Source organism: Mirounga leonina, unplaced genomic scaffold (genome assembly GCF_011800145.1).
Source record: "Mirounga leonina isolate KUSES-001 unplaced genomic scaffold, KU_Mleo_1.0 Mir_224, whole genome shotgun sequence".
NCBI lineage: Eukaryota > Metazoa > Chordata > Mammalia > Carnivora > Phocidae > Mirounga > Mirounga leonina.
This window is the reverse complement of record NW_023270615.1, coordinates 19,628,307-19,649,708: the sequence shown is the minus strand read 5'-3', so window position 1 is coordinate 19,649,708 and position 21,402 is coordinate 19,628,307. Positions and strand designations below refer to the sequence as shown.

Here is a 21,402-nt window from a genome sequence, read left to right as displayed (position 1 = left end):
GTCCTGAAAGGCTGGCAAGGCACGTTGGTGGCATGGTGGGGACACACCTGGGTGGAGTGGGTTAGGAGACTCGGTACTGTCGAGGGGGGTCTTTCAGGGGAGGAGGGAGCGGGACCGGGGGAGAGCCTCCAGGGCCCCAGGACGGGCCGGCAGTGCATGGGGGGGGCGTGGCTTGCTGTGGGTGGGGAGGCCGCTGGGCTCCTAGTGCGATGGCCTGGGTGTTGTCAGATCTCCAGCTGAGACCCACGGCTGGGGAAGAGGTCACTTGAAAGAGACAGAAGGGCACAGGGTGGCGGGCCAAAACGTGACCCTGAGAGACGCACAGCCTCACCCCTGGAACCTGTGACCTTACATGGGACTCTGCAGTGGTGCTTGGGGTGAGGGTCTAGGAATAGGAAGACTGCCTTAGGTTATGTGGGTGGGTCAGCACGAGACAGAGGGAGGCAGGAGGTCAGAGTCACAGAAGGAGGTGTGCCCCCGAAGCTGAGGCTGGAGCCGCATGCTGTGAGGACAGAGGAGGCCACAGGCCAAAGAGTGCAGGTGGCCCCAGGAGCTGAGGAAGGCAAGGAAATTCTTCCCTCGAGCCTCCCGAAGGAGCCACCAGCATCCACACCTCCAATTTAGACTCTGGACGCCCAGAAGTGTCAGATGATGACTATCTGTTGCTTTAGGCACCCAGTTTGAGGTGGCTCGTCACTGCGGCCCCCAGACTCACACAGGGACTCCTTGGAGAGTGGTGACCCCTCGCCCCCCCAGGGGCCCCCACCTGGAGTGCCTTTGGCTCTCCCCGTGGTGTGGCCCCCACAGCTGGTCCCCGTCCTGCGCAGTGGCCTCTGCCCACTCCATGCCTCAGCGATCTGCGCAGGTGAGCAGCAGATGCTATGCGGGACCCGGGCCAGCCTGGAGGAGGCAGGATGGGCTCCAGCGGCCCCCCGGGCCCTGCCAAGCTCTCAGCGGCAGAGGAAACCCCAACACTAACATAGCCCATGCCAAGTGCAACTTGGTTTGCACCGCGTAGGGACAGAACAAGCCACGTGTGTGCGTGTGTCAGGCGGGGCCCAGGCTTCGACGGCCATGTTGATGAGGATGAGGCTAAGACAGGCCCAGAAGGACATGTAGACCAGGCAGGAGAGTGAAGGCCAGCACGTGTTCCTTGGTCCTACAGAGCAGGCACTGCACTAAGCTCTCTACAGGAACCTCGTGAAGGGGAGGCTGTCAGCACCCCCACTTCATGGGTGAGGAAACCTGGCTGGGCTCCCAGCACTGATCAACGACAGATTGAGACCGGAGGGGGTCCGTCCACCCCACAATCTGAGCGCTGAGTCATCCTGCAGCACCCACCCCCCGGAGCTGCTTCCAGCGCCCTGTACAAGGAGGGGACCTTCAGGGGAGAGAAGAGAGCCCGGGGTGGGGGCCGGAGCAGGTGGCCTGGAAGACGGGGCCAGGGAATTGCATGGACATGCTGTGGTGACGGGAAGGCTAAGGGAGGAGGGGGGGCTCCCAGGTGTCCAGCTCAGCGGAGTCCTCAGCCTGGGGTCGAGGGCACTACGATGTCCAGCCCCCAGGCCCACAAAGGGCACCAGCTCTAAGCTCCACAGGCATGGCCTCCGCAGGAGAGGGCAGGTGGGGGCAGGGTCAGAAGGGAGGTCCAGGGTGACAGCCGAGTGTGCATCACCTCTGGGTGCAGGTGACCCTGTGAGGAGGCTGGGCCGAGAGTCCCCACCATCGGCTGTGGCCTGGAACCCAGAAAGCAGGAGGACAGGCGGCCGAGCCTCCTCCTCTAGCTCAGCAGCTCCTGGGCCGCAGTGAGAGCGGCTGTCAGTGAGGCCTCCCCCTGGCAGGCCTGTCTCACACCTCCTGTCTGTGTTTCCTGGAGCCACCACCACACGTGACCCAAACCGGGGGGCTTAAAAACAACAGAAAATCATCTCTCCCAGTTCCGAAGCCAGCGACTTGGCGCCTTTCCCTCTATCTTTTAACAACACCAGGCATTGCATTTAGGGCCCCTCTGAGTGCAGAATGGTCTCACCTCGAGACTCTATAATTACAGCTACAAAGACCCTACAGAATTCCCGGTGAGGTCACATTCTAAACTTCCCGGTGGACATGAATTTGGGCAACAGTATTCAGCCCACTACACCATCCTTTCGACGACCCCATGAGGAGGCCTCAGAATCCCGCGCAGGCTCGGAAGGTGCTGCCTGAGGCCCCCGTGCAGGCAGGGACATGTGGCCGAGCCGTGTGTCTGGCTCCCGAGCCCTCCCACTCTCCCTTCCCCTTCTGGAGCCTTCTGTGCAGGAGCTGGGCGCCCAGACACCGGCTCTCGAGGCTGGGCCCTGGGAGCGTGCTTGGAGGCCGGGTGGGCTCAGAGTCAGAGCACCAGGGGGTCCGGCCACGCTGCCTTACGTTGGGCTGGCCACGTCTCCTCCCTGGGCCTGCTGGCCCACCTGCAGGATGGGGCCTTGCACAGAACAGAAAGAGACCCTCATGGTCCACATGCCCAGCATTGGACGTGTATCCAGAATATACAAAAGTGCAAAGAGCTCCTGAAAGAAAAAGACAGCACAGCACAAAAGTGAGAGAGGGAAAAACTAGAAGGGAAACTTCACAGAAGACACACGATGACAACAGACAGGAGAATTTATGCAACTTAATTCGTCATCAGGAAAACACAAATTAAACCCCAGTGAGATATCACGACGCACACACGCCCGCGTGAGCAAAGATGGAGCGTGCCCGCCGTTGGCGAGAATGCAGACGCGCCTGCTGCCCGAGGTGGTACCAGGTCTGCAAACACCTGCCAAAGCTGAGCCTCCACACACCTTTCCCTCCAACAACTCTACTCGGAGTTGCTGTGGATATAAGGAGAATGTGAATGGAAGTGAACGGAATGAAAGACTCGGAAGCTCCGAGAATACTCCTCAGGAGTGGAGGCCGCGGCAGGCCCGCATGCACACGGCGAAGCCGGGCAGAGCCGTGGGAGCAGACGCACGCTCAGGACGAGGGACAGGGCAGAGCAAACGCACAAACCCAACACGGAGACGCGACGCTGCCCCCCGGGAATAAGCCTGCTAAAACAGACACCGTGTGGGGGTCCCAGCGGGTGCCCTCGTGTGGCTTAGGAAGGGGCTGCGGACGGGACGACACGCAGGCCCGGGGGGCTCCACAAGCAGAGGAGAAGCAACACGGCCCCTGGGGACACCGAGGAGAGTGGGCAGGGAAGAAGAGAAACGGCCCCACTCACTTGGCAGATGGCCTTTCCCGTCGAGAAGTCCCCAGCACACAGCATCTCCTCTTGCACAGAGTAGGTCTTGCTGTTGCTAAGTCTTTGTCTGTATAAGACATTACAGAACTCGTTCTCAATGAGGCTCACCTTACCCTCCTGCAGATGGAAGGGCGAATGCAGATGCTCTGTGTGGACGAGAAGGAAACCAGGGACGTGCGCTGTGGGGAAGCCCAGCCATGCCGCACCCCCGCTGCCCCTGAAACATGGGGCCTGCTCAGCACAGATGAGCCTCGAACATGACGGCAGCCTTCCATCCGTCCCTCACGGGCTCCTCTCCTATTTCCCAGACTTTCCAAGGCTCTTCCAGTCCCTGCACCTCACTCGTATCTGTCCTAGTCCTCAAAGACAGAAGGCAAATCCCAGCAACACACGCCATTCGTGGGCCCTTAGCAACCACTGACCAATGCATGCCATCCATGTCTACTTGTCTGTCATTGACCTTCCTCCCTTCCCTCCATCCTTCTACCTCTCGCCCCACCATGCTCCCTCCTTCCACCCACCTATCCACGTACCTACCTGTCCACACACCCACCTGCCCATGCACCCACCTGTCCACATACGGCTCCATCCCTCCAGCATCTGCACACTGGCCACCAGCCACTCATCTCCCAGCCACACCTCCCCATCCAGCCACAAGCACTCACCCATCCATCCATCTGTCCTCATGCTGGGCATCTTGTGGATACCCACGACACAGGGGGCATTGTTGTTGGGGACACAGCATGAGTGAGGTAAGTGGACGGGACTATTATAGACCTAATAAATGGTGTGAAGGAAACAGAACAGGAGGAGGTGCCCCTTTCAGCTCCTGTGAGCAAGGAGGAGGGGCCGAGTTGTAGATGTAAAGAGAGTGAGTCCGCAAGCAAACGCCGGTGGGCAGAGAGGCCAGGCAGAGAAGCCAGCCGAGGCCAAGGCCCTGGGGTCAGGACGGTCTGGAGCACTCAAGCAGGAAGGAGGTTGGTGGCTGGGACGGGACGTGGGGTGGGGAATGGGGGGTGCATGCAGGGAGGGTGGGGGCCAAGGACACGCAGGCCTGATCGCCAAGGCGGGGAGTTTGGAGTTGTTCTAAGCACAGATGGGAAGGCAGGTGTGCATGTGTGTGTGTGTGTGTGTGCACAAGGGAGGGAGAGAGAGAGAGAATGCTGGAGGCTGGACAGTCCTCGGACTCAAGGAACTCTGAAGCTTTAGAATCACACACTTTTCAGAACTAGAACTAAAATGGTCCAGTCCTCTAGAAATGAGGCCCAGAGGCCCAACGTCCCGTGGCTGCTTGTCTGGGGCCCCTCAGACTGAGCCCTCCTTCTCCCCTGCGGCCCTCACCCGCCCGCCTCTCCTGCACCCCCTCACTGTCCTCGCTGAGCATCCCCCAGCCGGTGATCCAGCAGGACAAGCTGCTGGACAGCTGCATGCCGGGGCTCGGGAGGCAGGCGGGGGCGATGTAGGAGGTGAGGTTCACGGGCAGGCGCAGCTGCAGCATGACGATGTCGCTCCCGAAGGGGTGACGCCTCTCAAAGTCTGGGTGCACGATAATCCGGCTCAGGGACATCTCCCGTGCATGCTGGGAGTACTGGTACAGCTGCGTGCTTCCCAGCAGAACCCGGTAGTCCGCTGGGGCGCGGGATTTGCTGGCGGAGAAGAGCTCGTGGTCGCTCTCCCCTCTGAGCATGGGCCGGCGCTCCCCCTGCCCCTTGTCTAGCCGCCCCTTCCTCCAGAGCCTGTGCCTGCAGGGGAGGCCAGGCAGCTTCTGCCTCCTCTTCCCAACCATCCTGAGGCTGACTGATCTTCCGTCCCAGCCTCAGGCTCGTGTCTCCCCCACTACACCCCAAACTGGAGGAGCAGGGACTCCTTGTGCTCAAGGCTCCCTGGTGGGGCCTCACACCGAGCTCTTCCATTTTACACAGAGGAGCCCCGGCTCCGGCCTCACTCTAGCCTGACTGTTCCCAAAGCTCCCCATGGCCCAGCTGCGGCCCCACGCCTTTCCTGCCCCTTCTTCCTATAAACACCTTCCCGCCCCACAGCTGCTGGTCCACTTGCTCATTTGTTTAAATGAGCAAATGAGTGCATTTGCCTTGTCCCCTGAACACGAGACACGAAACAGCCCACCCTGCTGACTACATGGCCCACCCCCTGGAAGCCCACGCCCCCCGGCCCAAAGCCTTCTCCCCAGCACCGGCTGGGCCACTGCACCTCTCCTGACCTCCCTCCCTGTCCACAGGGCCCTCCCCTCTCTCCCACGTTGGCTTTCTCTCCTGCCAACATGGAGACACCCCCTTGCCACAGAGGGGCTCGTGCGGCAGAGGTCGGTTCTGACGGGGCTCTGGGCCTTAAAGCCAGTTAGTGCCTGAGACCTCTCCTCGTCTGTTCAGAAGCCGGGCACTGAGCCAGGCCCAGGAGGCCAGAGGAGCCAGCCTCCTGAGCAGCCACGTCAAGCTCAGGGAGCCCACCGCCCAGCCAGGCAGCCTGGCAGGCAGGTGCCAGCAGCCACGACTCCTCGTGGGCACGCGGTTCTGCAGAAGTGGTAAGAAAACCCAGCTAGCTGCTGGCCGTGTGTGCAGTCCCAGGTCCCTGCCTGCGGTCTGACGCCCAGGAGTCTGCGGATACTGAGGAGAAGCCCTGGCCGAGGAGGCAAAGAGCCTGCCCATCTTCTGGGGCCCGTTCGTGCTGGAGGAGGCACAGGGGCTGAGGACGGAGACGCGGGGAGCGGGGAGCACATTCAGGTGGAGGGGACATGGGTCAAAGGCAGGAATGTCGTGTTTGGAGGCCACACACCCACCAGAGCAAAGCCCAGAGGAAGTGGCATTGGACACCCATCACCCCTCACTCCTCTCCCTTCATCCCCCAGCCCTACCGGCCCCTCTGCTGGCACCCCGGAAGGAGGACTCACTTGAGAAAGCAGTGGGCAGTGGAAACCAGCCAGAGGGGGTCAATGAGGACGGCTCCGCAGACGTGCCCGCGCTGGAACAGCAGGCTGGCCTGCCACGGCCACCGGCCCGCCAACACCTCCCGGCCGCCGTAGATCCTCCCCATCGCCTTGGGCTTCCCACACACTGCGGAGACACCCCCCCGTCCATGACAGAGACACCGGTGACCCCAAATGATGCGGTCACAGAGGCCCTCCTCCAGGTCACAGGGGCAAAAACCGAGGCCAAGGGTCAAGGGGCCTGGGTTGCCAGACCCTGCCCTCATGAGTGCTGCTGAGGGCTGCAGAGCAGAGCACAGGCCAGCAAGCCCTGGCGGGACGAGGGCCCAGGGGGGATGAGGGCCCAGGGGTCTGGCGGGCGGGGCAAGGGGGATGAGGGGGCCACAGCAGCATCTGCAGGGAGACAGATGTCTCTGAACGCCCCTGCCGGGGACTGGGCACATCCCAGATATTCCTTTCAACAAGCACACTCCACTTCCTCGCCTACTCTGCAGACCAAAGGGCTGCAGGTCTCCAGCCGGGCTCCAGATCACGTGTCCAGGGGGCTCCTGTGGCCGCTCCACCCCACCGCAGCATCTCAGGGAGGGAGGTTCCCAGGCAGGAGTCTGGTGCTGTGGAACTCAGGGAAAGCCACTCCCTTGACTCAGGATGCCCCGTTTCTCAAAGAAGAGGAAGTGGGCTAATGAAGTCAGCCCTGGTTCTGGGATTCACACCTGGGGGCCCGGGAGGTCAGGGATGTGCCCAGGACCCCCGGGAGGGGCGTCCTGGGCCCCTCATTCAGCAGCAGCCCTCCCCCACCCAGCCCCCATCCCAGGGCCAGGCCTGGCCACCTGCCCAGGTCCAGGGGGTCGGCAGTGGGGCCTGTTACCCACCTGTGTTGGGGTTTGGGGATGTCCCAGGGCCGCCCGGTCAGAGGGGGCGGAGAGAAGAGAGGGCTGCGGCCCCGTCCCAGCCCCTCCCGGAACCCCTCCGCCCAACGCACCCGCCGCAGGCGCCAACGGCTGTGCTCCCGGCTCAGGCCGACCCGGCTCCTCGGCCTCCGCCGCATGTGGAGCGGGGTCCGGGGCATCGGAGGCCTCCGACCAGGACCTTCGCATGCCTGCCGGCAGCAGCAGAAACCAGAGCAGGGCCGCCAGCCAGCCTCGGCTGCGGGCGGTTGGCACCTCTGTACCCATAGCCAGAGCTGCTGACCCCAGCCTGACCCGACCCGACCTGACCCTCCGCCCTGACCCCGTCTGGATCCCAGGCCCTGCCCCTGTCCCCACCCTGACCCCCTCCCACACCCAGCACCACGTCGTCCTAACCCTGGGCCCTGAGCCTGCTTGGACCCCAGCCCAGCCCTGCCCAGCCTTGACCCAGGCCTGGACTCCTCCCCACACCTGGTCCTGACCCCTGGGGGGCCCAGCTGGTCCCAGCGCGACCCAAACTCAGTGCAGTCAAGTGCTCCTATGAATTCAAGCCAAAAAACAGTAGACTCCACATAGACAAATGGGAACTATGTGAGAAGGTAATTCATGGGAGTGGGGATGTAAAGGGTCCACAGGCAGGAAAACATGGTCAGTCTAACTGGTAATCTAGAAAATGGGAGGGAAACATTACAGTGTGTCATTTTGAACCATCAATGCCATCCCAATCAAAATTCCAATGACAGTTTTCAAAGTGCTAGAACAAACAATCCTAAAATTTGTATGGAATCAGAAAAGACCCCGAATCGCCAAGGAGATGTTGAAAAAGAAAAACAAAGCTGGGGGCATCAAGTTGCCTGATTTCAAGCTATATTACAAAGCTGTGATCACCAAGACAGCATGGTACTGGCACAAAAACAGACATACAGACCAATGAAACAGAATAGAGAACCCAGATATGGACCCTCAACTCTATGGTCAAATAATCTTTGACAAAGCAGGAAAAATATGCAATGGAAAAAAGACAGTCTTCTTCAATAAATGGTGCTGGGAAAATTGGACAGCCACATGCAGAAGAATGAAACTCGACCCTTCTCTAACACCATACACAAAGATAAACTCAAAGTGGATGAAAGGCCTCAATGTGAGACAGGAATCCATCAAAATCCTAGAGGAGAACATAGGCAGTAACCTCTTTGACATCGGCCACAGCAACTTCTTTCAAGATACATCTCCAAAGGCTAGTGAAACAAAAGCAAAAATGAACTTTTGGGACTTCATCAAGATAAAAAGCTTCTGCACAGCCAAGGAAACCGTCAACAAAACAAAGAGGCAACCCACAGAATGGGAGAAGATATTTGCAAATGACACTACAGATAAAGGGCTGGTATCCAAGATCTATAAAGAACTTCTCAAACTCAACACCGAAAAAACAAGTAAGTCGAAAAGTGGGCAGATGATATGAAAAGACACTTCTCTGAAGAAGACATACAAATGGCTAACAGACACATGAAAAAATGTTTATCATCATTAGCCATCAGGGAAATTCAAATCAAAACCACATTGAGATACCACCTTACACCTGTTAGAATGGCAAAATGGACAGGGAAAGGAACAACAAATGTTGGAGAGGTTGTGGATAAAGGGGAACCCTCTTACACCTTTGGTGGGAATGCAAGTTGGTACAGCCACTTTGGAAAACAGTGTGGAGGCGCCTCAGAAAATTAAAACTAGAGCTACCCTATGACCCAGCAATTGCACTCCTGGGTATTTACCCCATAGACACAGATGTAGTGAAAAGAAGGGCCATATGCACCCCAACATTCATAGCACCAATGTCCACAATAGCCAAACTGTGGAAAGAGCTGAGATGCCCTTCAACAGATGAATGGATAAAGAAGATGTGGTCCATATATACAACGGAATATTACTCAGCCATCAGAAAGGATGAATACCCAACTTTTACATCAACATGGATGGGACTGGAGGAGATTATGCTAAGTGAAATAAGTCAAGCAGAGAAAGTCAATTATCATATGGTTTCACTTATTTGTGGAACATAAGGAATAGCATGAAGGACATTAGGAGAAGGAAGGGAAAAATGAAGGGGGGAAATCAGAGGGAGAGATGAACCATGAGAGACTATGGACTCTGAGAAACAAACAGGGCTTTAGAGGGGACGGGGGTTTGGGGGATGGGTTAGCCCGGTGATGGGTATTAAGGAGGGCAGGTACTGCATGGAGCACTGGGTGTTATACAAAAACAATGGATCGTGGATCACCACATCAAAAACTAATGATGTATTGTATGGTGATTAACATAACATAATAAAATTAAATTTTAAAAAATCAAATTGTAAACAATTTCCGAGATGGATAAAGACCCCTAAACCTTTGTGAATCAGTGATTTCTCTGTAGCTGAAGGGGAGCATCCCAATGTCAGACATGCTCCCTATTGTGTACTCTGATGTAATAGCCTGCATTTGTTGGTATTCGGAGTGAGATCCTATCATTTCACACTTACTTCCTTGGGTGTACAGGGAAATTATTTTATTCACCACCAAGCCTAGGGTCAAGAGAGTAAGAGAATTAGACCAGCACACAGTATACACTGAAATATCAATTTTCTGTTGTTGTTTGGAGAGAGAGAGTGTGTGAGTTGGGGGGGGGGGGGGGCGCAGAGGGAGAGAGAGAATCTTAAACAGGCTGCATGCCCAGTGAGGAGCCAGCTGTGGGGCGTAATCTCACCACCCTGGGATCATGACCGGAGCTGAAACCAAGAGTTGGCCACTTAACTGACTGAGCCACCCAGGTGCCCCTGAAATATCAGTTTAATAGCTACTATTGTTATTTAATGAAAAGAGAAGCTGAGGGGCACCCAGCTTTACTTACTAGTTAAGAACTTATACTTCAATAAATTAAAAAAATCCACACTTAGGTTTTGGTGAGACTACACTAGTGTTGGGAAGCATTTATATTTCATTGTGGAGGCTGAAAGAGTAATTCATGAACTTTGTCAAAGGGAATCTAGGGTCGATGGTGAAGGTGAGGTGGACCCTGACGACTGTATTACATGAATTGAGGTTGACGTTTCTGTGGAGTATTCAGCTGGATTTGTCCAACAGGCATTTGGAAGTACCAATTTAGAATTTGGGGAAGTGTTCTGGGGTTGGAGATAGAGAGTACTTTAAGGTTCATGGCAACAGTTGAGGCCATGGGAGTGGATAAAATCACTGAAAGAAACATGTAGAACAAAATTAGAGACCAAAACACAGAAAGGAGACAAATAAGAAGGAGCCAGTAAGAGACTGAGGATTGCATGGGTTGAATGGAAACCATAGAAACACCAAGTCATGCAGCTACAAGATTTCTTGTCCACCTTTCAAACAGCTTTATGGAGATATAATCTATATACCATAAAATTCACTCATTAGAAGGGACAATTGAATGATTTTCAGTCAACTTCGAGAACGGTGGAACAATCACCAGATTTGCAGCTGATTTCTGCTCCCACCATTGGCTCTAGAGAGCCAGCGATCTGCTTTATGTCTCTCTGCAATTGTGTTTTCTGCACACATAAATGGAATCACATACTATGGAGTCTTTCAAGTCTGGCTTCTTTCACTTAGTGTGACAGCACTCCTAAAGCCTCAGCAGGGAGCTGGCCTCAGGCTTACGCGCCCCTTCTTGCTGCCCCGTGTCACCGTCTGCAGCAAACTAACCTGCTCTCCTTGGATTTGCAGATCACTGGCCTTGAGAGTGAAGGACCAGTCTCTCCCAAGAGATAAGGCCAGACCACATTCAAAAATACCTGCCACGGAGGCCAGCAAGTCTGTCAGGGTCCCGTGGACATAGAGCCGACTGCCTGGGCACCGTGTGTCCCGCTCGCAGCCCCCTCCCCATTCCCTGCACCTCCCCCTCTAAGACCCTCCCGCTTGGCCTGGACGGGGATGGTGGCCTTCCAGACATTAGTCCACCCTCTTCCCCGGTTGCTGGCTTTCTGAATAAAGCGACCTCTCTTTTCCCACCATCACTTGTCTCTCGAGTGTTGATTTTTGAGAGGGGAGCCGCCGAATCTGAGTTCAGAACTGGTTCTGTCCAGCAACATTAGCACTACCAGAGTCCAGCTCCAGCCGGGTGGGTCTCTCGTAGGAAAGGACGGAAAGGACGGCGTCGGCGAATGAGGAGACACAGACACAGGGTCAGGTCGCAAGCATCTCCTCCTGACAGCCTCGGAGGAGCTTTATTTATATGTTAGGATATTTTTGTTTTTCCAAATCTTAGATCATTTTCTGGATTACAGACATAGCCTTCTTTCATTTTCCCTTTGTAATGATTAACATGACCTTTATTGATTTCCGCTTATTGACTTTCACTAAAACTAAAAAACAGTACGCAAAGAGAAAGGTGCTAGACAGAGCGTGACCGTCTTGTTATTTTGTTCTATAGAAACTAATTCTTCGTGGAATTAGTTTCATTATGATTGCTTAGATAGGCGTAACTAAGATGAGTAGTCACTTTATCATGAAACGCCAGAAATATTCACACAATTGAAACCCCAGAAATATTCCCACAATTGCAAAGATTGCCATAAACAAAATGAAAGAGAATAGCAGGAGCCAGCTATGGAGTCTCCTGTTTTCAGGATCGTCCTCCATACTCGGACCTTGTCAAACAGCATGAGTAGCTTGGCTTGCACCATAGCACGTTGTTTTGGAAGTTCGTGCATGCTGGGGTACATACAGGTATTCTGTTCTGGTACGGTTGTACCACATTTTGATGATCCATTTACCAGTTAATGGACATTTGGATTGTTTGCATTTTTTTTTAAGATTTTATTTATTTATTTGCCAGAGAGAGAGAGAGAGGGAGAGTACAAGCAGGGGAAGTGGCAGGCAGAGGGAGAAGTAGTCTCCTCGCTAAGCAAGGAGCCCAATGTGGGACTCAATCCCTGAGGACCCTGAGATCATGACTTGAGCCGAAGGCAGACACCCAACCATCTGAGCGACCCAGGTGCCCCTGTTTGCAATTTTTTTTTAAGAGAGAGAGAGTGCACACCTGAGGGTTCATGCAAGCACAGGGAGAGAGAGAGAGTCTCAAGCAGACTCCCTACCCAACACAGAGTCCCACACCCAGCTCGATCTCATGACCCTGAGATCATGACCTGAGCCAACCAAAATCAAGAGTCCAATGCTTAACCGACTGAGCCACCTAGGCATCCCTGTTTGCAGTTTTGGGATATTACAAACAATGCTGCTATGAATATTCATGGGTTGGTCTTCATGTGGACATCTGTTTTCATTTTTCTTGGGTAGATTCCTGGGAAAGGACTGAAAGTGCTGGGTCGTACATAAGTTTATCTTCAAAGTTCTATAAGCTGACAAACTGCTTTCCAAAGAGTCTGCACCATTTCAATTCCTGCTCCCATGTAGGAAGCTTCCAGTTTATTCTACGGGCTTGCCAACACTTGTCTTTTTATTATAGTCCTCCTCAGGGCGTGAGGCGCTGTCTTCCTATACTTTTAATCGGCTTCCTCCTAACAACCAACAAGGTCGAACGTGTTTGCATGAACTTCATTGCTGCTCACGGGTTTTCTTTAGTGAAAATGTCCATCAGATCTTTTGCCTATTTCAGAAAATGTTTTGTTTGTCTTTTTATCGAGTTGTTATCTATGATCTTTACCAGGTATGTGATGTGTGAATATTTTCTCCAAGTCTCTGGCTTGTCTTTTCATATTTTCCACAGTGGCTTTTGGAGAGCAAAAATTTTTAATTTTGATGACGTCTAATAAGTTTGGTTTTTCTATGGATCGTGCTTTTGGTGTCATAACTAAGAGATCATGAAGGCTTTCTACTGTTTTCATTGAGAAATTACATTTGGGTTGATTTTTAATCACTGTTGTCTAGAGTGATGTAAGTTTTTTCTGTTGGTTGTTTTTTTTTGGATTTTCTTGTGACTCATCCATTTGTCCAGGCACTATTTCTCAGTTAAAAAAAAAAAGAGTTAGTCTTTCCCCCACTGAATTGTTTTGGGGCCTTTGTTGAAAATCAGTTTATAATAAAAGATAAGATTTTATTTCTGCACTCTCACTCCTGTGCCATCGTCCTAGATGTGCACTCTTATGCCAGATTTCCACTGTCTAGACTAAAATGCATTGTAGCAAATTTTGAACCAGGTAGTACAAGGTTTCCAGATTTGTTATTTTTCCAAACTATTTAGGCTATTTTAGGCCTTTAACATTCCCATATATATTATGGGATCAGCTGGTCAATTTATACCCCTAAAAAATCTGCTAGGATTTCCATAGGGACTGGATTAAATTTATAGGTGAATTTGAGAATTGCCTTCTTGATAATATGAAATCTCCTGATCCATGAACAAGAAATGTTTCTTGGGCGCCTGGGTGGCTCAGTCGTTAAGCGTCTGCCTTCGGCTCAGGTCATGATCCCAGGGTCCTGGGATCGAGTCCCACATCGGGCTCCTTGCTCGGCAGGAAGCCTGCTTCTCCCTCTCCCACTCCCCCTGCTTGTGTTCCTGCTCTTGCTATCTCTCTCTCTGTCAAATAAATAAATAAATCTTTAAAAAAAAAAAAAGAAATGTTTCTCTATTTACTTAGATCTTTAACTTCTCTCAGCAATATTCTATAGTTTTCACTTATATGTCTTTATTAAATTTATAACTAAGTATTTTCCATACTACTGTGAATGAAATTATTTTGTTAATTTCTTTTCATATTTCCATACCTAGTGTACAGAAATACCATTGACTTTTGTAAGAAATATTTCTTCTTAGGATCCTCAACCTTTATTAATTCTAGTCTCTTTTGTTTTGTTTTGGTGGGTTCGTTGGAATTTTCTACATAGAGGATCATCTCCTCTGCAAATAAAAGTTCTACATATTCCATTCAAAGTTGGGTTACTTATTCCAATTTCTTACTTTTTAGAGACCATATTTATAAGGACCTTGCTTTTTTAACATGGTCCGTCAGTCTCTATGTTTAAATTGGAGTGTTTGACTTTTCACACTTAGGTGATTACTGATGTGACTGGAACTACATTTTCCAGTTTGCTACTTGTTTTCTGTGTGTCTCTTATCTTTTCCCCACTTTTACTTGTCTACTTCTTTCTTCACATTTTTTATTGTGCCATCTAATTCCTCTGTTAGTCCTCTAACTATATTTTTAGTGACTTTCATAGTGACTGCTGTACTTGTTGGGGTTCTCCAGAAAAACAGAGCTAATAGGAATCAGGAGAGAGAGAAAGACAGACAGACAAAGACAGAGAGAGACAGATTGATCAGTTATGAGGGATTGCCTCACATAATTATGGAGGATGAGAAGTCCTATGATCTGCCACCTGCACACTGGACCTAGGAAAGTGAGTGATGTGATCCCAGTCTGAGTTCAGAGCAGGAGAGGGTTTCGTGTTGCTGGCATGAAGACGGTGGGGCTACGTGGCAAGGGATGTGGTGGTCTCATGCAGCTGAGATTGGTCCTCGAGGATGCCAGGAGGAAACCAGGACCTCAGAGAGTCAGCTGCATGGAACTGAATTGTGCTGCGACCAAGGACAAGCTGGGGCATGGATTTTCTACCCAGAGCCTCCCAATGAGAATGCAGTCCTGTGGACAGTTCCTCTTCAGCCTCAGCGGACTTTGGGTGGTGAATCTCCTGTGATTTCTCGCAGTTCTCTGCTGCCCCACACATGCCTCGATTCCTCCCACATCCCCTGTGTGTCCATACATGTCACAACACCTCCAGACACTGCCCGGGGCTCCTCCAAGTCCCCCATCCACCCCGACACTGCTGGGGTTCTTCTGAGCCCACATCCACCCCGACACTGCCGGGGCTCCTCCCAGCCCCCCATCCACGCCGACATTGCTGGGGCTCCTCCGAGCACCCCCATCCACCCCAACACGGCTGGGGCTCCTCCCAACATCACCCCATCCACCCCAATGCTTCTGTGGGCTCCATGGGTCCTGCAACTCCTCCAAAGACCCTGTTCCTTGACACTTTTTGCTTCCAGGTTGCCATGAACACCAAATCCCTGGAGATCCTCCCATGCCCTCTGTGCCCCCAGAAATTACTGTGACTCTTTACAAGTCACTGGTGCCCCCCATACCCTGTGATCACTTCCAAGTTCTCTCTGTGCTCCTAGATACCCCTGTGACCCCCTTTCAGGCTCCTGTGACCCAGGTTATAACTGCAGTGGTCCATGTCTTCTGCAACCAGAGACGCTCCTGCAACCACCTTCAGGTCGACTGCACCCCCAGACTCCCTAGACTCCACCCAAGTCCCCTGCACCTCCCCAGACTGCAAGGGACCCCACCCAAGTGCCCTATACCTCCCAACTCCGGGCCCCCCCTCACAGGTCCCCTGCACACTTAATCAGTAAGAGGGAACAGCCTCCTCCCAGGTACTGCTGGGATCCTTGTGCCTCACTTAGCTAGGCTTGCTCTGGGCCTGGGGTCAGCCTGGGGTGGAAGCTTGGGGTCTTGTCAAGAGTTTCCTGAGCGAGTCTTGCCTGTCCTGCACATGGATTCCTAAATTCCCCTGTATACACACTGCTTTTGAAAGTCCTAATTTCCCAAAGTCTCACTGTCAGCCTGTCTCCTGGGCTTGAAATGGTCTGTTGCATGTCTGTACAGAGTCTCCTGAGTCAGGTGTCTGTTGGTTCAGAGTGGCCTTGTAGTTTACGGGCAGCGCCCACTCGTTTTCCCACCTGTGTCTGAGAGGTGCAAACAGACATGATCATCTGGCATCAGGCCTTCGGGAACCCCCAGACAGATGAGAATGATGACACACAATTATTTGTAAATGAGGTCTGCTCTGCTCCCTCACATTGGAGGAGGGGAACCAGGAACCAAGCTGCCGCTGGCTGGAGCCTGAGACCATGGCCATGCTGGGGCTGAGGGGGGTGGGTGGGCTGGGGGCAGGTAACAGTGCCACAAAACTTGCATCTTTCTTTGATCGGCCATGTGCTGGTCACTGGAAACCTTTGACTATTTTCCAGAGCTCCTATAAAGTTGGTTCAAAAGTTTCTGGGTTTTTTGTTTTGTTTTGTTTCTTGTGACATTTCTGTGGGGAAACAAGATCTTGGACTGTCCTAATCCACAATTTCATTGCTCAACCTTCCTTGCCCTTTGATACAAGTTTTAGAATAAGTTTGTTGATTTTGACCAAAGAAAAGTCCTACTGGGAGCTGATAGGAATTGCATTTTAAGCCTGTAAATCAATTTGGGAGGAATTAACATTTTCCTACATCGACTCTTCCTATCCATGAAAACAATACCTCTCTGCACTTACTGAGTCTTGCTTGTTTTCATTAGTTCTATAAGTTTCATTGTCCGGGTCCTCTATATTTCTTAAAATATTTATATCAAACATCTCATTTTGGAGGGAACTATGGAATAGGTTTTAAATTTTGGTTTCCAATTGTTTGTTGCTAGTCTATGGTAATATGATCAGCTGCATATTATACTGATCTTTTATTCTGAGACTTTGCTAAAGTAATGTATTATAACTTATCGTGAGTTTTCTCATAGAATCCTTGGAATTTTCTATGTAGACAGTTTTGTCATCTGCAAATAATAACAGGAATATTTATTTTTTTCCAAACCATATGCCTGTATTTCCACTTCTTGCTATACTGCACTAACTAGAACCTATAATAGTAAGTTGAAATAGGGATGAGAGAAGATAGTCTTGCCTTGTTTTTGAACTCAGGGGAAAAGCTTTATCCTCGTTTTTACCTATATATAATTTAAAGTTTAAATTTTGAACACATGAGAGTACAATGCAATTATGTTTGTTCAGTTCCTTTATATGGGTTCTTCAAATATCATTGGAGCAAACTCTTTTAATGTCAATTTTATCTAGATATTCTCAATATTTGCCTGCAGAGTAACCAACGGGGAATGCCTGGAAAACATGAACCCCAGGCTACTGAACACGTATTTATCAGAAGTACCCAGACAGGACAGTACAATGTCAGTTGCTTTCTGGGACAGCAAGGGGATCCAGCAGGCCAGTGTCCAGGTAACAATGGGGAGGGAAGAATGGGGTATGATCTGAATCCCGCTGTTGGTTCTGATGACACCACCAGGCTCCCACTGCCACTGGTTGGTCTGTTTGTATATGCTTTGGAGGCTCTCCTTTAGCACAATACCTAGGAGAAAAATCTACATTGGATTGCAAGATACAGGAGCAATTTACCATGAACAATTGTTCTATTTATATATTTTTAGGAGCCTTATAAGCTACAAAAACCTTAGGGATCCCTCTGTAGATTGTGCTTGTGGGCGGAAAACATCTCTCAATGTCCATACACCTTGTACACTTTCACACAATACACGTCCCTGAAACAGGATCTTCAGAATGAACCGAGACAAAGGACATTCCTAAGGACAAATGATGGAATGAGGGTGGACTCTGACCTTCAGAGACTGTGGGGAGGAAGGAGAAGGAACCCTCAGGCAGCACAGCCTAACCCCAAGATACTTTACTAAACTGAGCACCAAGGGCCCAGGTTTGCACACAGGCATCCCGGACGGAGCGGGCCCTCAGAACTCAGGGAGTCATGGCCAGGGCCCTCCCAGGAGACGTGCCAGGTGGTGGGGTCTCCTGCCAGCCTGTCTGGAGGAGGGTCCCGTCAACAAGTAGGTCGTGGGGCCCACAAGTGGGGACTTTCCAAGCCCAGACTCTCCAGAGCAGATACTCGAGCAGGACTGACTCCAGCTCGCCCCACGTTCTGTCCGAATACTCAGCCCCAGACCCCATCTCTCTCTGCCGGAGCCTCCCGTGACGCCTGTGTCCAGGGACGGTGGATGATCGATGGAGGCGTGGACGCAGGCAGGGCTCCCCCATTATCAGCCGCTGGGCGAGCACAGCGTGTGGGGGGACGGGGGCGCCCTGGCCAAGACTCCCCAAGCCGGCTGCTCTCCTCTTCCCACCCAGTGCACAGTGGCCTGTGGGGCACACGCATCTCTGAATGAACAGACCTGCAGCCACGGAAGGGGGGTCACGGGGCCCGGACCTTCCCGGGTGCCCTCAGAAGGTGACAGGAATGCTCCTCTATCCGAGGGATTCCCCAGGACTCCATGACTCCATTGTTGGATCTCGTCCTAGGGGCGCAGGAGGAGGATCTGCAGCCAAACCCGTGGGGCCGACTGACAGGGCCACCCGTGACTGCCCTCAGTCCCCAGGCCTCCCAGAGCCCACGGTCCTCTCGGGAAAGCGTGAGGCCTGGCTTCCCGCAGGCTCTCTGTGGAGACCCAGCGAGCTGACCGGGAGCTGTCCCGCTGGACGGCGCAGAGCACAGCCGGCCCTGCTCTGTGTGCGCGTCGCGAGTTCCCCGGGGGCCGCGCGGTGACCTCCTCATCACCGCAGAGTCCTCCCACTTACCGGGAGCTCCCTCCCGACTCTGCCCTGACACGCGGTCCCTGCGAACTTTCACCTCTCCTAACTTGTTCTGTGATGCGGAAGGTCAGCTGCCGTGAAAATCTGAAGCGTTTCTCCACTTCCTTTCCTTGCCATTGGACCGACCTTGGATTTTCCGAGGAGCACAGGCGAATCTTCGCCCACGCCGTGAGCATCCAGCGCCTGCTGAGCGCACGCCATGGACAGGGACACAGTGGGGTGACGCGCACGGGTGGCAACCTCTGTCCGCGTCTCCCTCTTGGGGAGGCCCGGCTGGACGGGGAGGGGCAGCCGCTGGGGAGTGCGGCCAAGGTGAAACCTCTGCTTCAGGAAGGGGCAGGAGGGTGGGGAGCACTCCAGAGCCACCTGCCTGGGAGGGAGCGAAGGCAGCGGAAGAGCACCTGCGGGGTGGCCTGTGGATTCTGTGGAGCGGGAAGAGGACCCCGGCATGAGTTCCTTTCTTCCCTGAGCTCTTTGCTGTGGGGGGTGGGGGGGAATGGGGGCAAGCAGAGGGCCAGGTGTCCCTTGGACCCGGATGGCCTTAGCCCCGGGCTGCTGCAGGGACGGCACATCTGTGAGGGGTGAGCGCTGTGGGGGCCTCGGCCAAACCTGGAAAGGGCATCAGAACCTAGAACCTGGGGAGGAGACGTTGGCTGGGAGGGAGGAGGGTGAGGGTCCGGGTGCTTGCTCCTGGGATCAGAGCATATGGGCGGGGCGGGGCTAGGGGCTGGAGGGCACCAGCTCACCCATGAGGGGAGGTGAGCAGACTGGGGGGGCGGGCAGTTGTGGGAGCAGCAGGGTCTCTTCCCCGCGGAGCTCCTGTCCCTCAGTGTCGGCTCATCTCACTGTCACGAGCCGGGCAGATGGCCTATCTGGCGTGGGGTCTGTGCCAGCGCCCCTGGAGGGCCCCCCTCGGCCTGGAGCCCAGCTCCCACCCGGCCCTGGGGCTGCAGACGCCTGGGCCCACGGCTCCCGTGGTGGGCTGCGCTCCTGCATGGCGGTTGGGGTCTGTTTGTAGGAACCGTTTCACGTGAGAATGCGAGGCTGTGTCCACATCGGTTCACAGGGGGGTCCCTCGAGGGAGGGAAGGGAGGCAGTAAGTGTGGGGTGTCCTTGCAGACCCAGGGAACCTGGCCAGCGCCCCTCGCTCTGCGTCCACAGCAAGGTGGGCCCCTCGCATGGCTGCAGAAGTCGGTCTGGCCCAGAAATCCCACCCGGGGACTCGGCGTCTGCCCCCCACTGGGGTTCTTGTGTGCACCGTGGCCAGTGCCCCCGAGTCTCCCCTCATCCATGCCCCGTGTCCGTCCTCACTGGGATTAGGAGGATCCCCCACTGTCCCTCCTATTTCAATGATCCCACTGGGACTGGAAGACGCTCCTCCCACCACGAGGCCAGCGGCCCAGAGCCTGTCTGCTCAGGCCCCCACACAGGGAGCCCTGGAGGGGCTGAGGGTCGCCAGCCCGGCAGCCCCGTGGCTGGACGCTTCGGGGAGGCGGAAGGGAGCCCCCGAAGACGGGGCTGTCTGCAGACTCCATTCTCAGAAACGGTCGTGGTGCAGCGGGCTCCCCATCCCCGGACGTTCAGGGGTCCCGATGGTGACGGGAGCGCCAGGAGGCCCCTCTCCATGGGGGGGCTCTCTCCACGGAGCAGCTCGGATGCCAGCAGGAGGACAGCGGCCCCGAACATTTCCCAGAAAAACCATCTTTATTCCCAATGTACACACAGTGCCCCAGTGGGCGGCCGCCACCCCGCCCCCACAGTCATGCCCCCCTCCCTGAGCCCCACAGCCAGGCTCAGCACCGGGATGAGGAGGAGCCCTGGGGTCCACCGGCCCTGGAGGCCGGGCCCGCTGCTCCCTGCTGGCTACAGTGCCGCTTCTTCCTCCTGCCCGTGACGAAGGAGTCACACCTTCTCTTTGCAGGCTGTGAGGGGTGAACCAGCCCCACGGCCAAGGCCGGCCTCGCGGAGCCCCTGAGGTTGGCCCCAGGGAGGGGCGTCTTCCCAGCAGGGGCTGGGCCCCCACACAGAGCCCGCTTCCTGGACTTGGTAGCTGGGGGGGTGGCCGGCCTGAAGCCTATCCTCTGAGGGGAGGGGGCCCGGGGAGCCCCCCGCGGCCCCCGAGCTCCAGGGCTGGGGAGGCCCGAGGCAGGAGCGGGACTCTGGGAGAGCCCCCAGGGCAGCAGGCTGTGCTGAGAGGCCAGGAGGAAGGCCAGGCTGGGGAGCTCCTCCTCGTCCTCACTGGACCCGTCCGCTGGCCCTCGAGTGTCCCGAGCAGGAGGGGCCTCCCTGAGAACGGGCGCGTCCCTGGGGCCTGGTCGAGCGGAGGTGCACCTCTGACCCTGGGGAGCGGAGGGGGGCCATCCGGCCGGGGGTGCAGGGGACTCCTGCCTTCCGGGAGAGAGAGCAAAGGCTCTGGGCCTGGACAGGTGTGTGTGTGCTTGGCTGTGCCTCTGAAGGTCCTGGCCGTCAGTCTCTGCTGGGCAGGCTTTGCCGCTGACCCCCAGCCCCAGCCCGGGACCGGCCTGACACTCAGGACCAGGGCCCGACCGGGCTGCGCAGTGACGGGGGGCTGCCTGCACACCCTCCTCCGCCTTCAAGGCCACCAGTCTTTTCTTCACCAGCTGAGAGGAAGGAGGGGACAGTGACTGGCCAGCACAGGGGTATGAGACGGGTAGGTGGGACGGTGGCCCTGGGAGAGGAGGGGAGGGTGACCCACGAGGCTCTGGCTCTCCTGACATCCTCCTGAGTCCCTCCCTCCCTTCCCAGGCTCCCCATCTTCCCCTTCCCATGCTCTGTTCTGTACCCACCCGGAGCTGGCCTCCCCAGTGCTGGGACTCGCAAGAAGGGAAGGGGGAAGAGTCATGTGGGCCTTTGTTC

General features: G+C 54.5%; 2 protein-coding genes across 2 annotated transcripts; both read right to left on the bottom strand.

Annotated features, from left to right (window-relative positions):
• Positions 1 to 4,602: 4,602 nt before the first annotated feature.
• Positions 4,603 to 7,381, bottom strand: PRSS47 (serine protease 47). The gene is given in 4 exon segments (XM_035028979.1): positions 4,603 to 4,628; positions 4,631 to 4,911; positions 6,171 to 6,516; positions 7,189 to 7,381. Coding segments are annotated over 4 exon segments (846 nt in total).
• A 12,904-nt stretch (positions 7,382 to 20,285) lies between these two features.
• On the bottom strand, positions 20,286 to 21,263 carry LOC118026231 (NUT family member 2B-like). Its single transcript, XM_035028978.1, has one exon. The coding sequence runs from the start codon at positions 21,261 to 21,263 to the stop codon at positions 20,319 to 20,321; it is 945 nt and encodes a 314-aa protein (XP_034884869.1). The 3' UTR covers positions 20,286 to 20,318.
• Positions 21,264 to 21,402: the final 139 nt, after the last annotated feature.

Excerpts from the sequence above, each read along its gene's own strand:
- LOC118026231 (XM_035028978.1), bottom strand. The coding sequence starts at position 21,263 with ATGTCAGGAGAGCCAGAGCCTCGTGGGTCACCCTCCCCTCCTCTCCCA.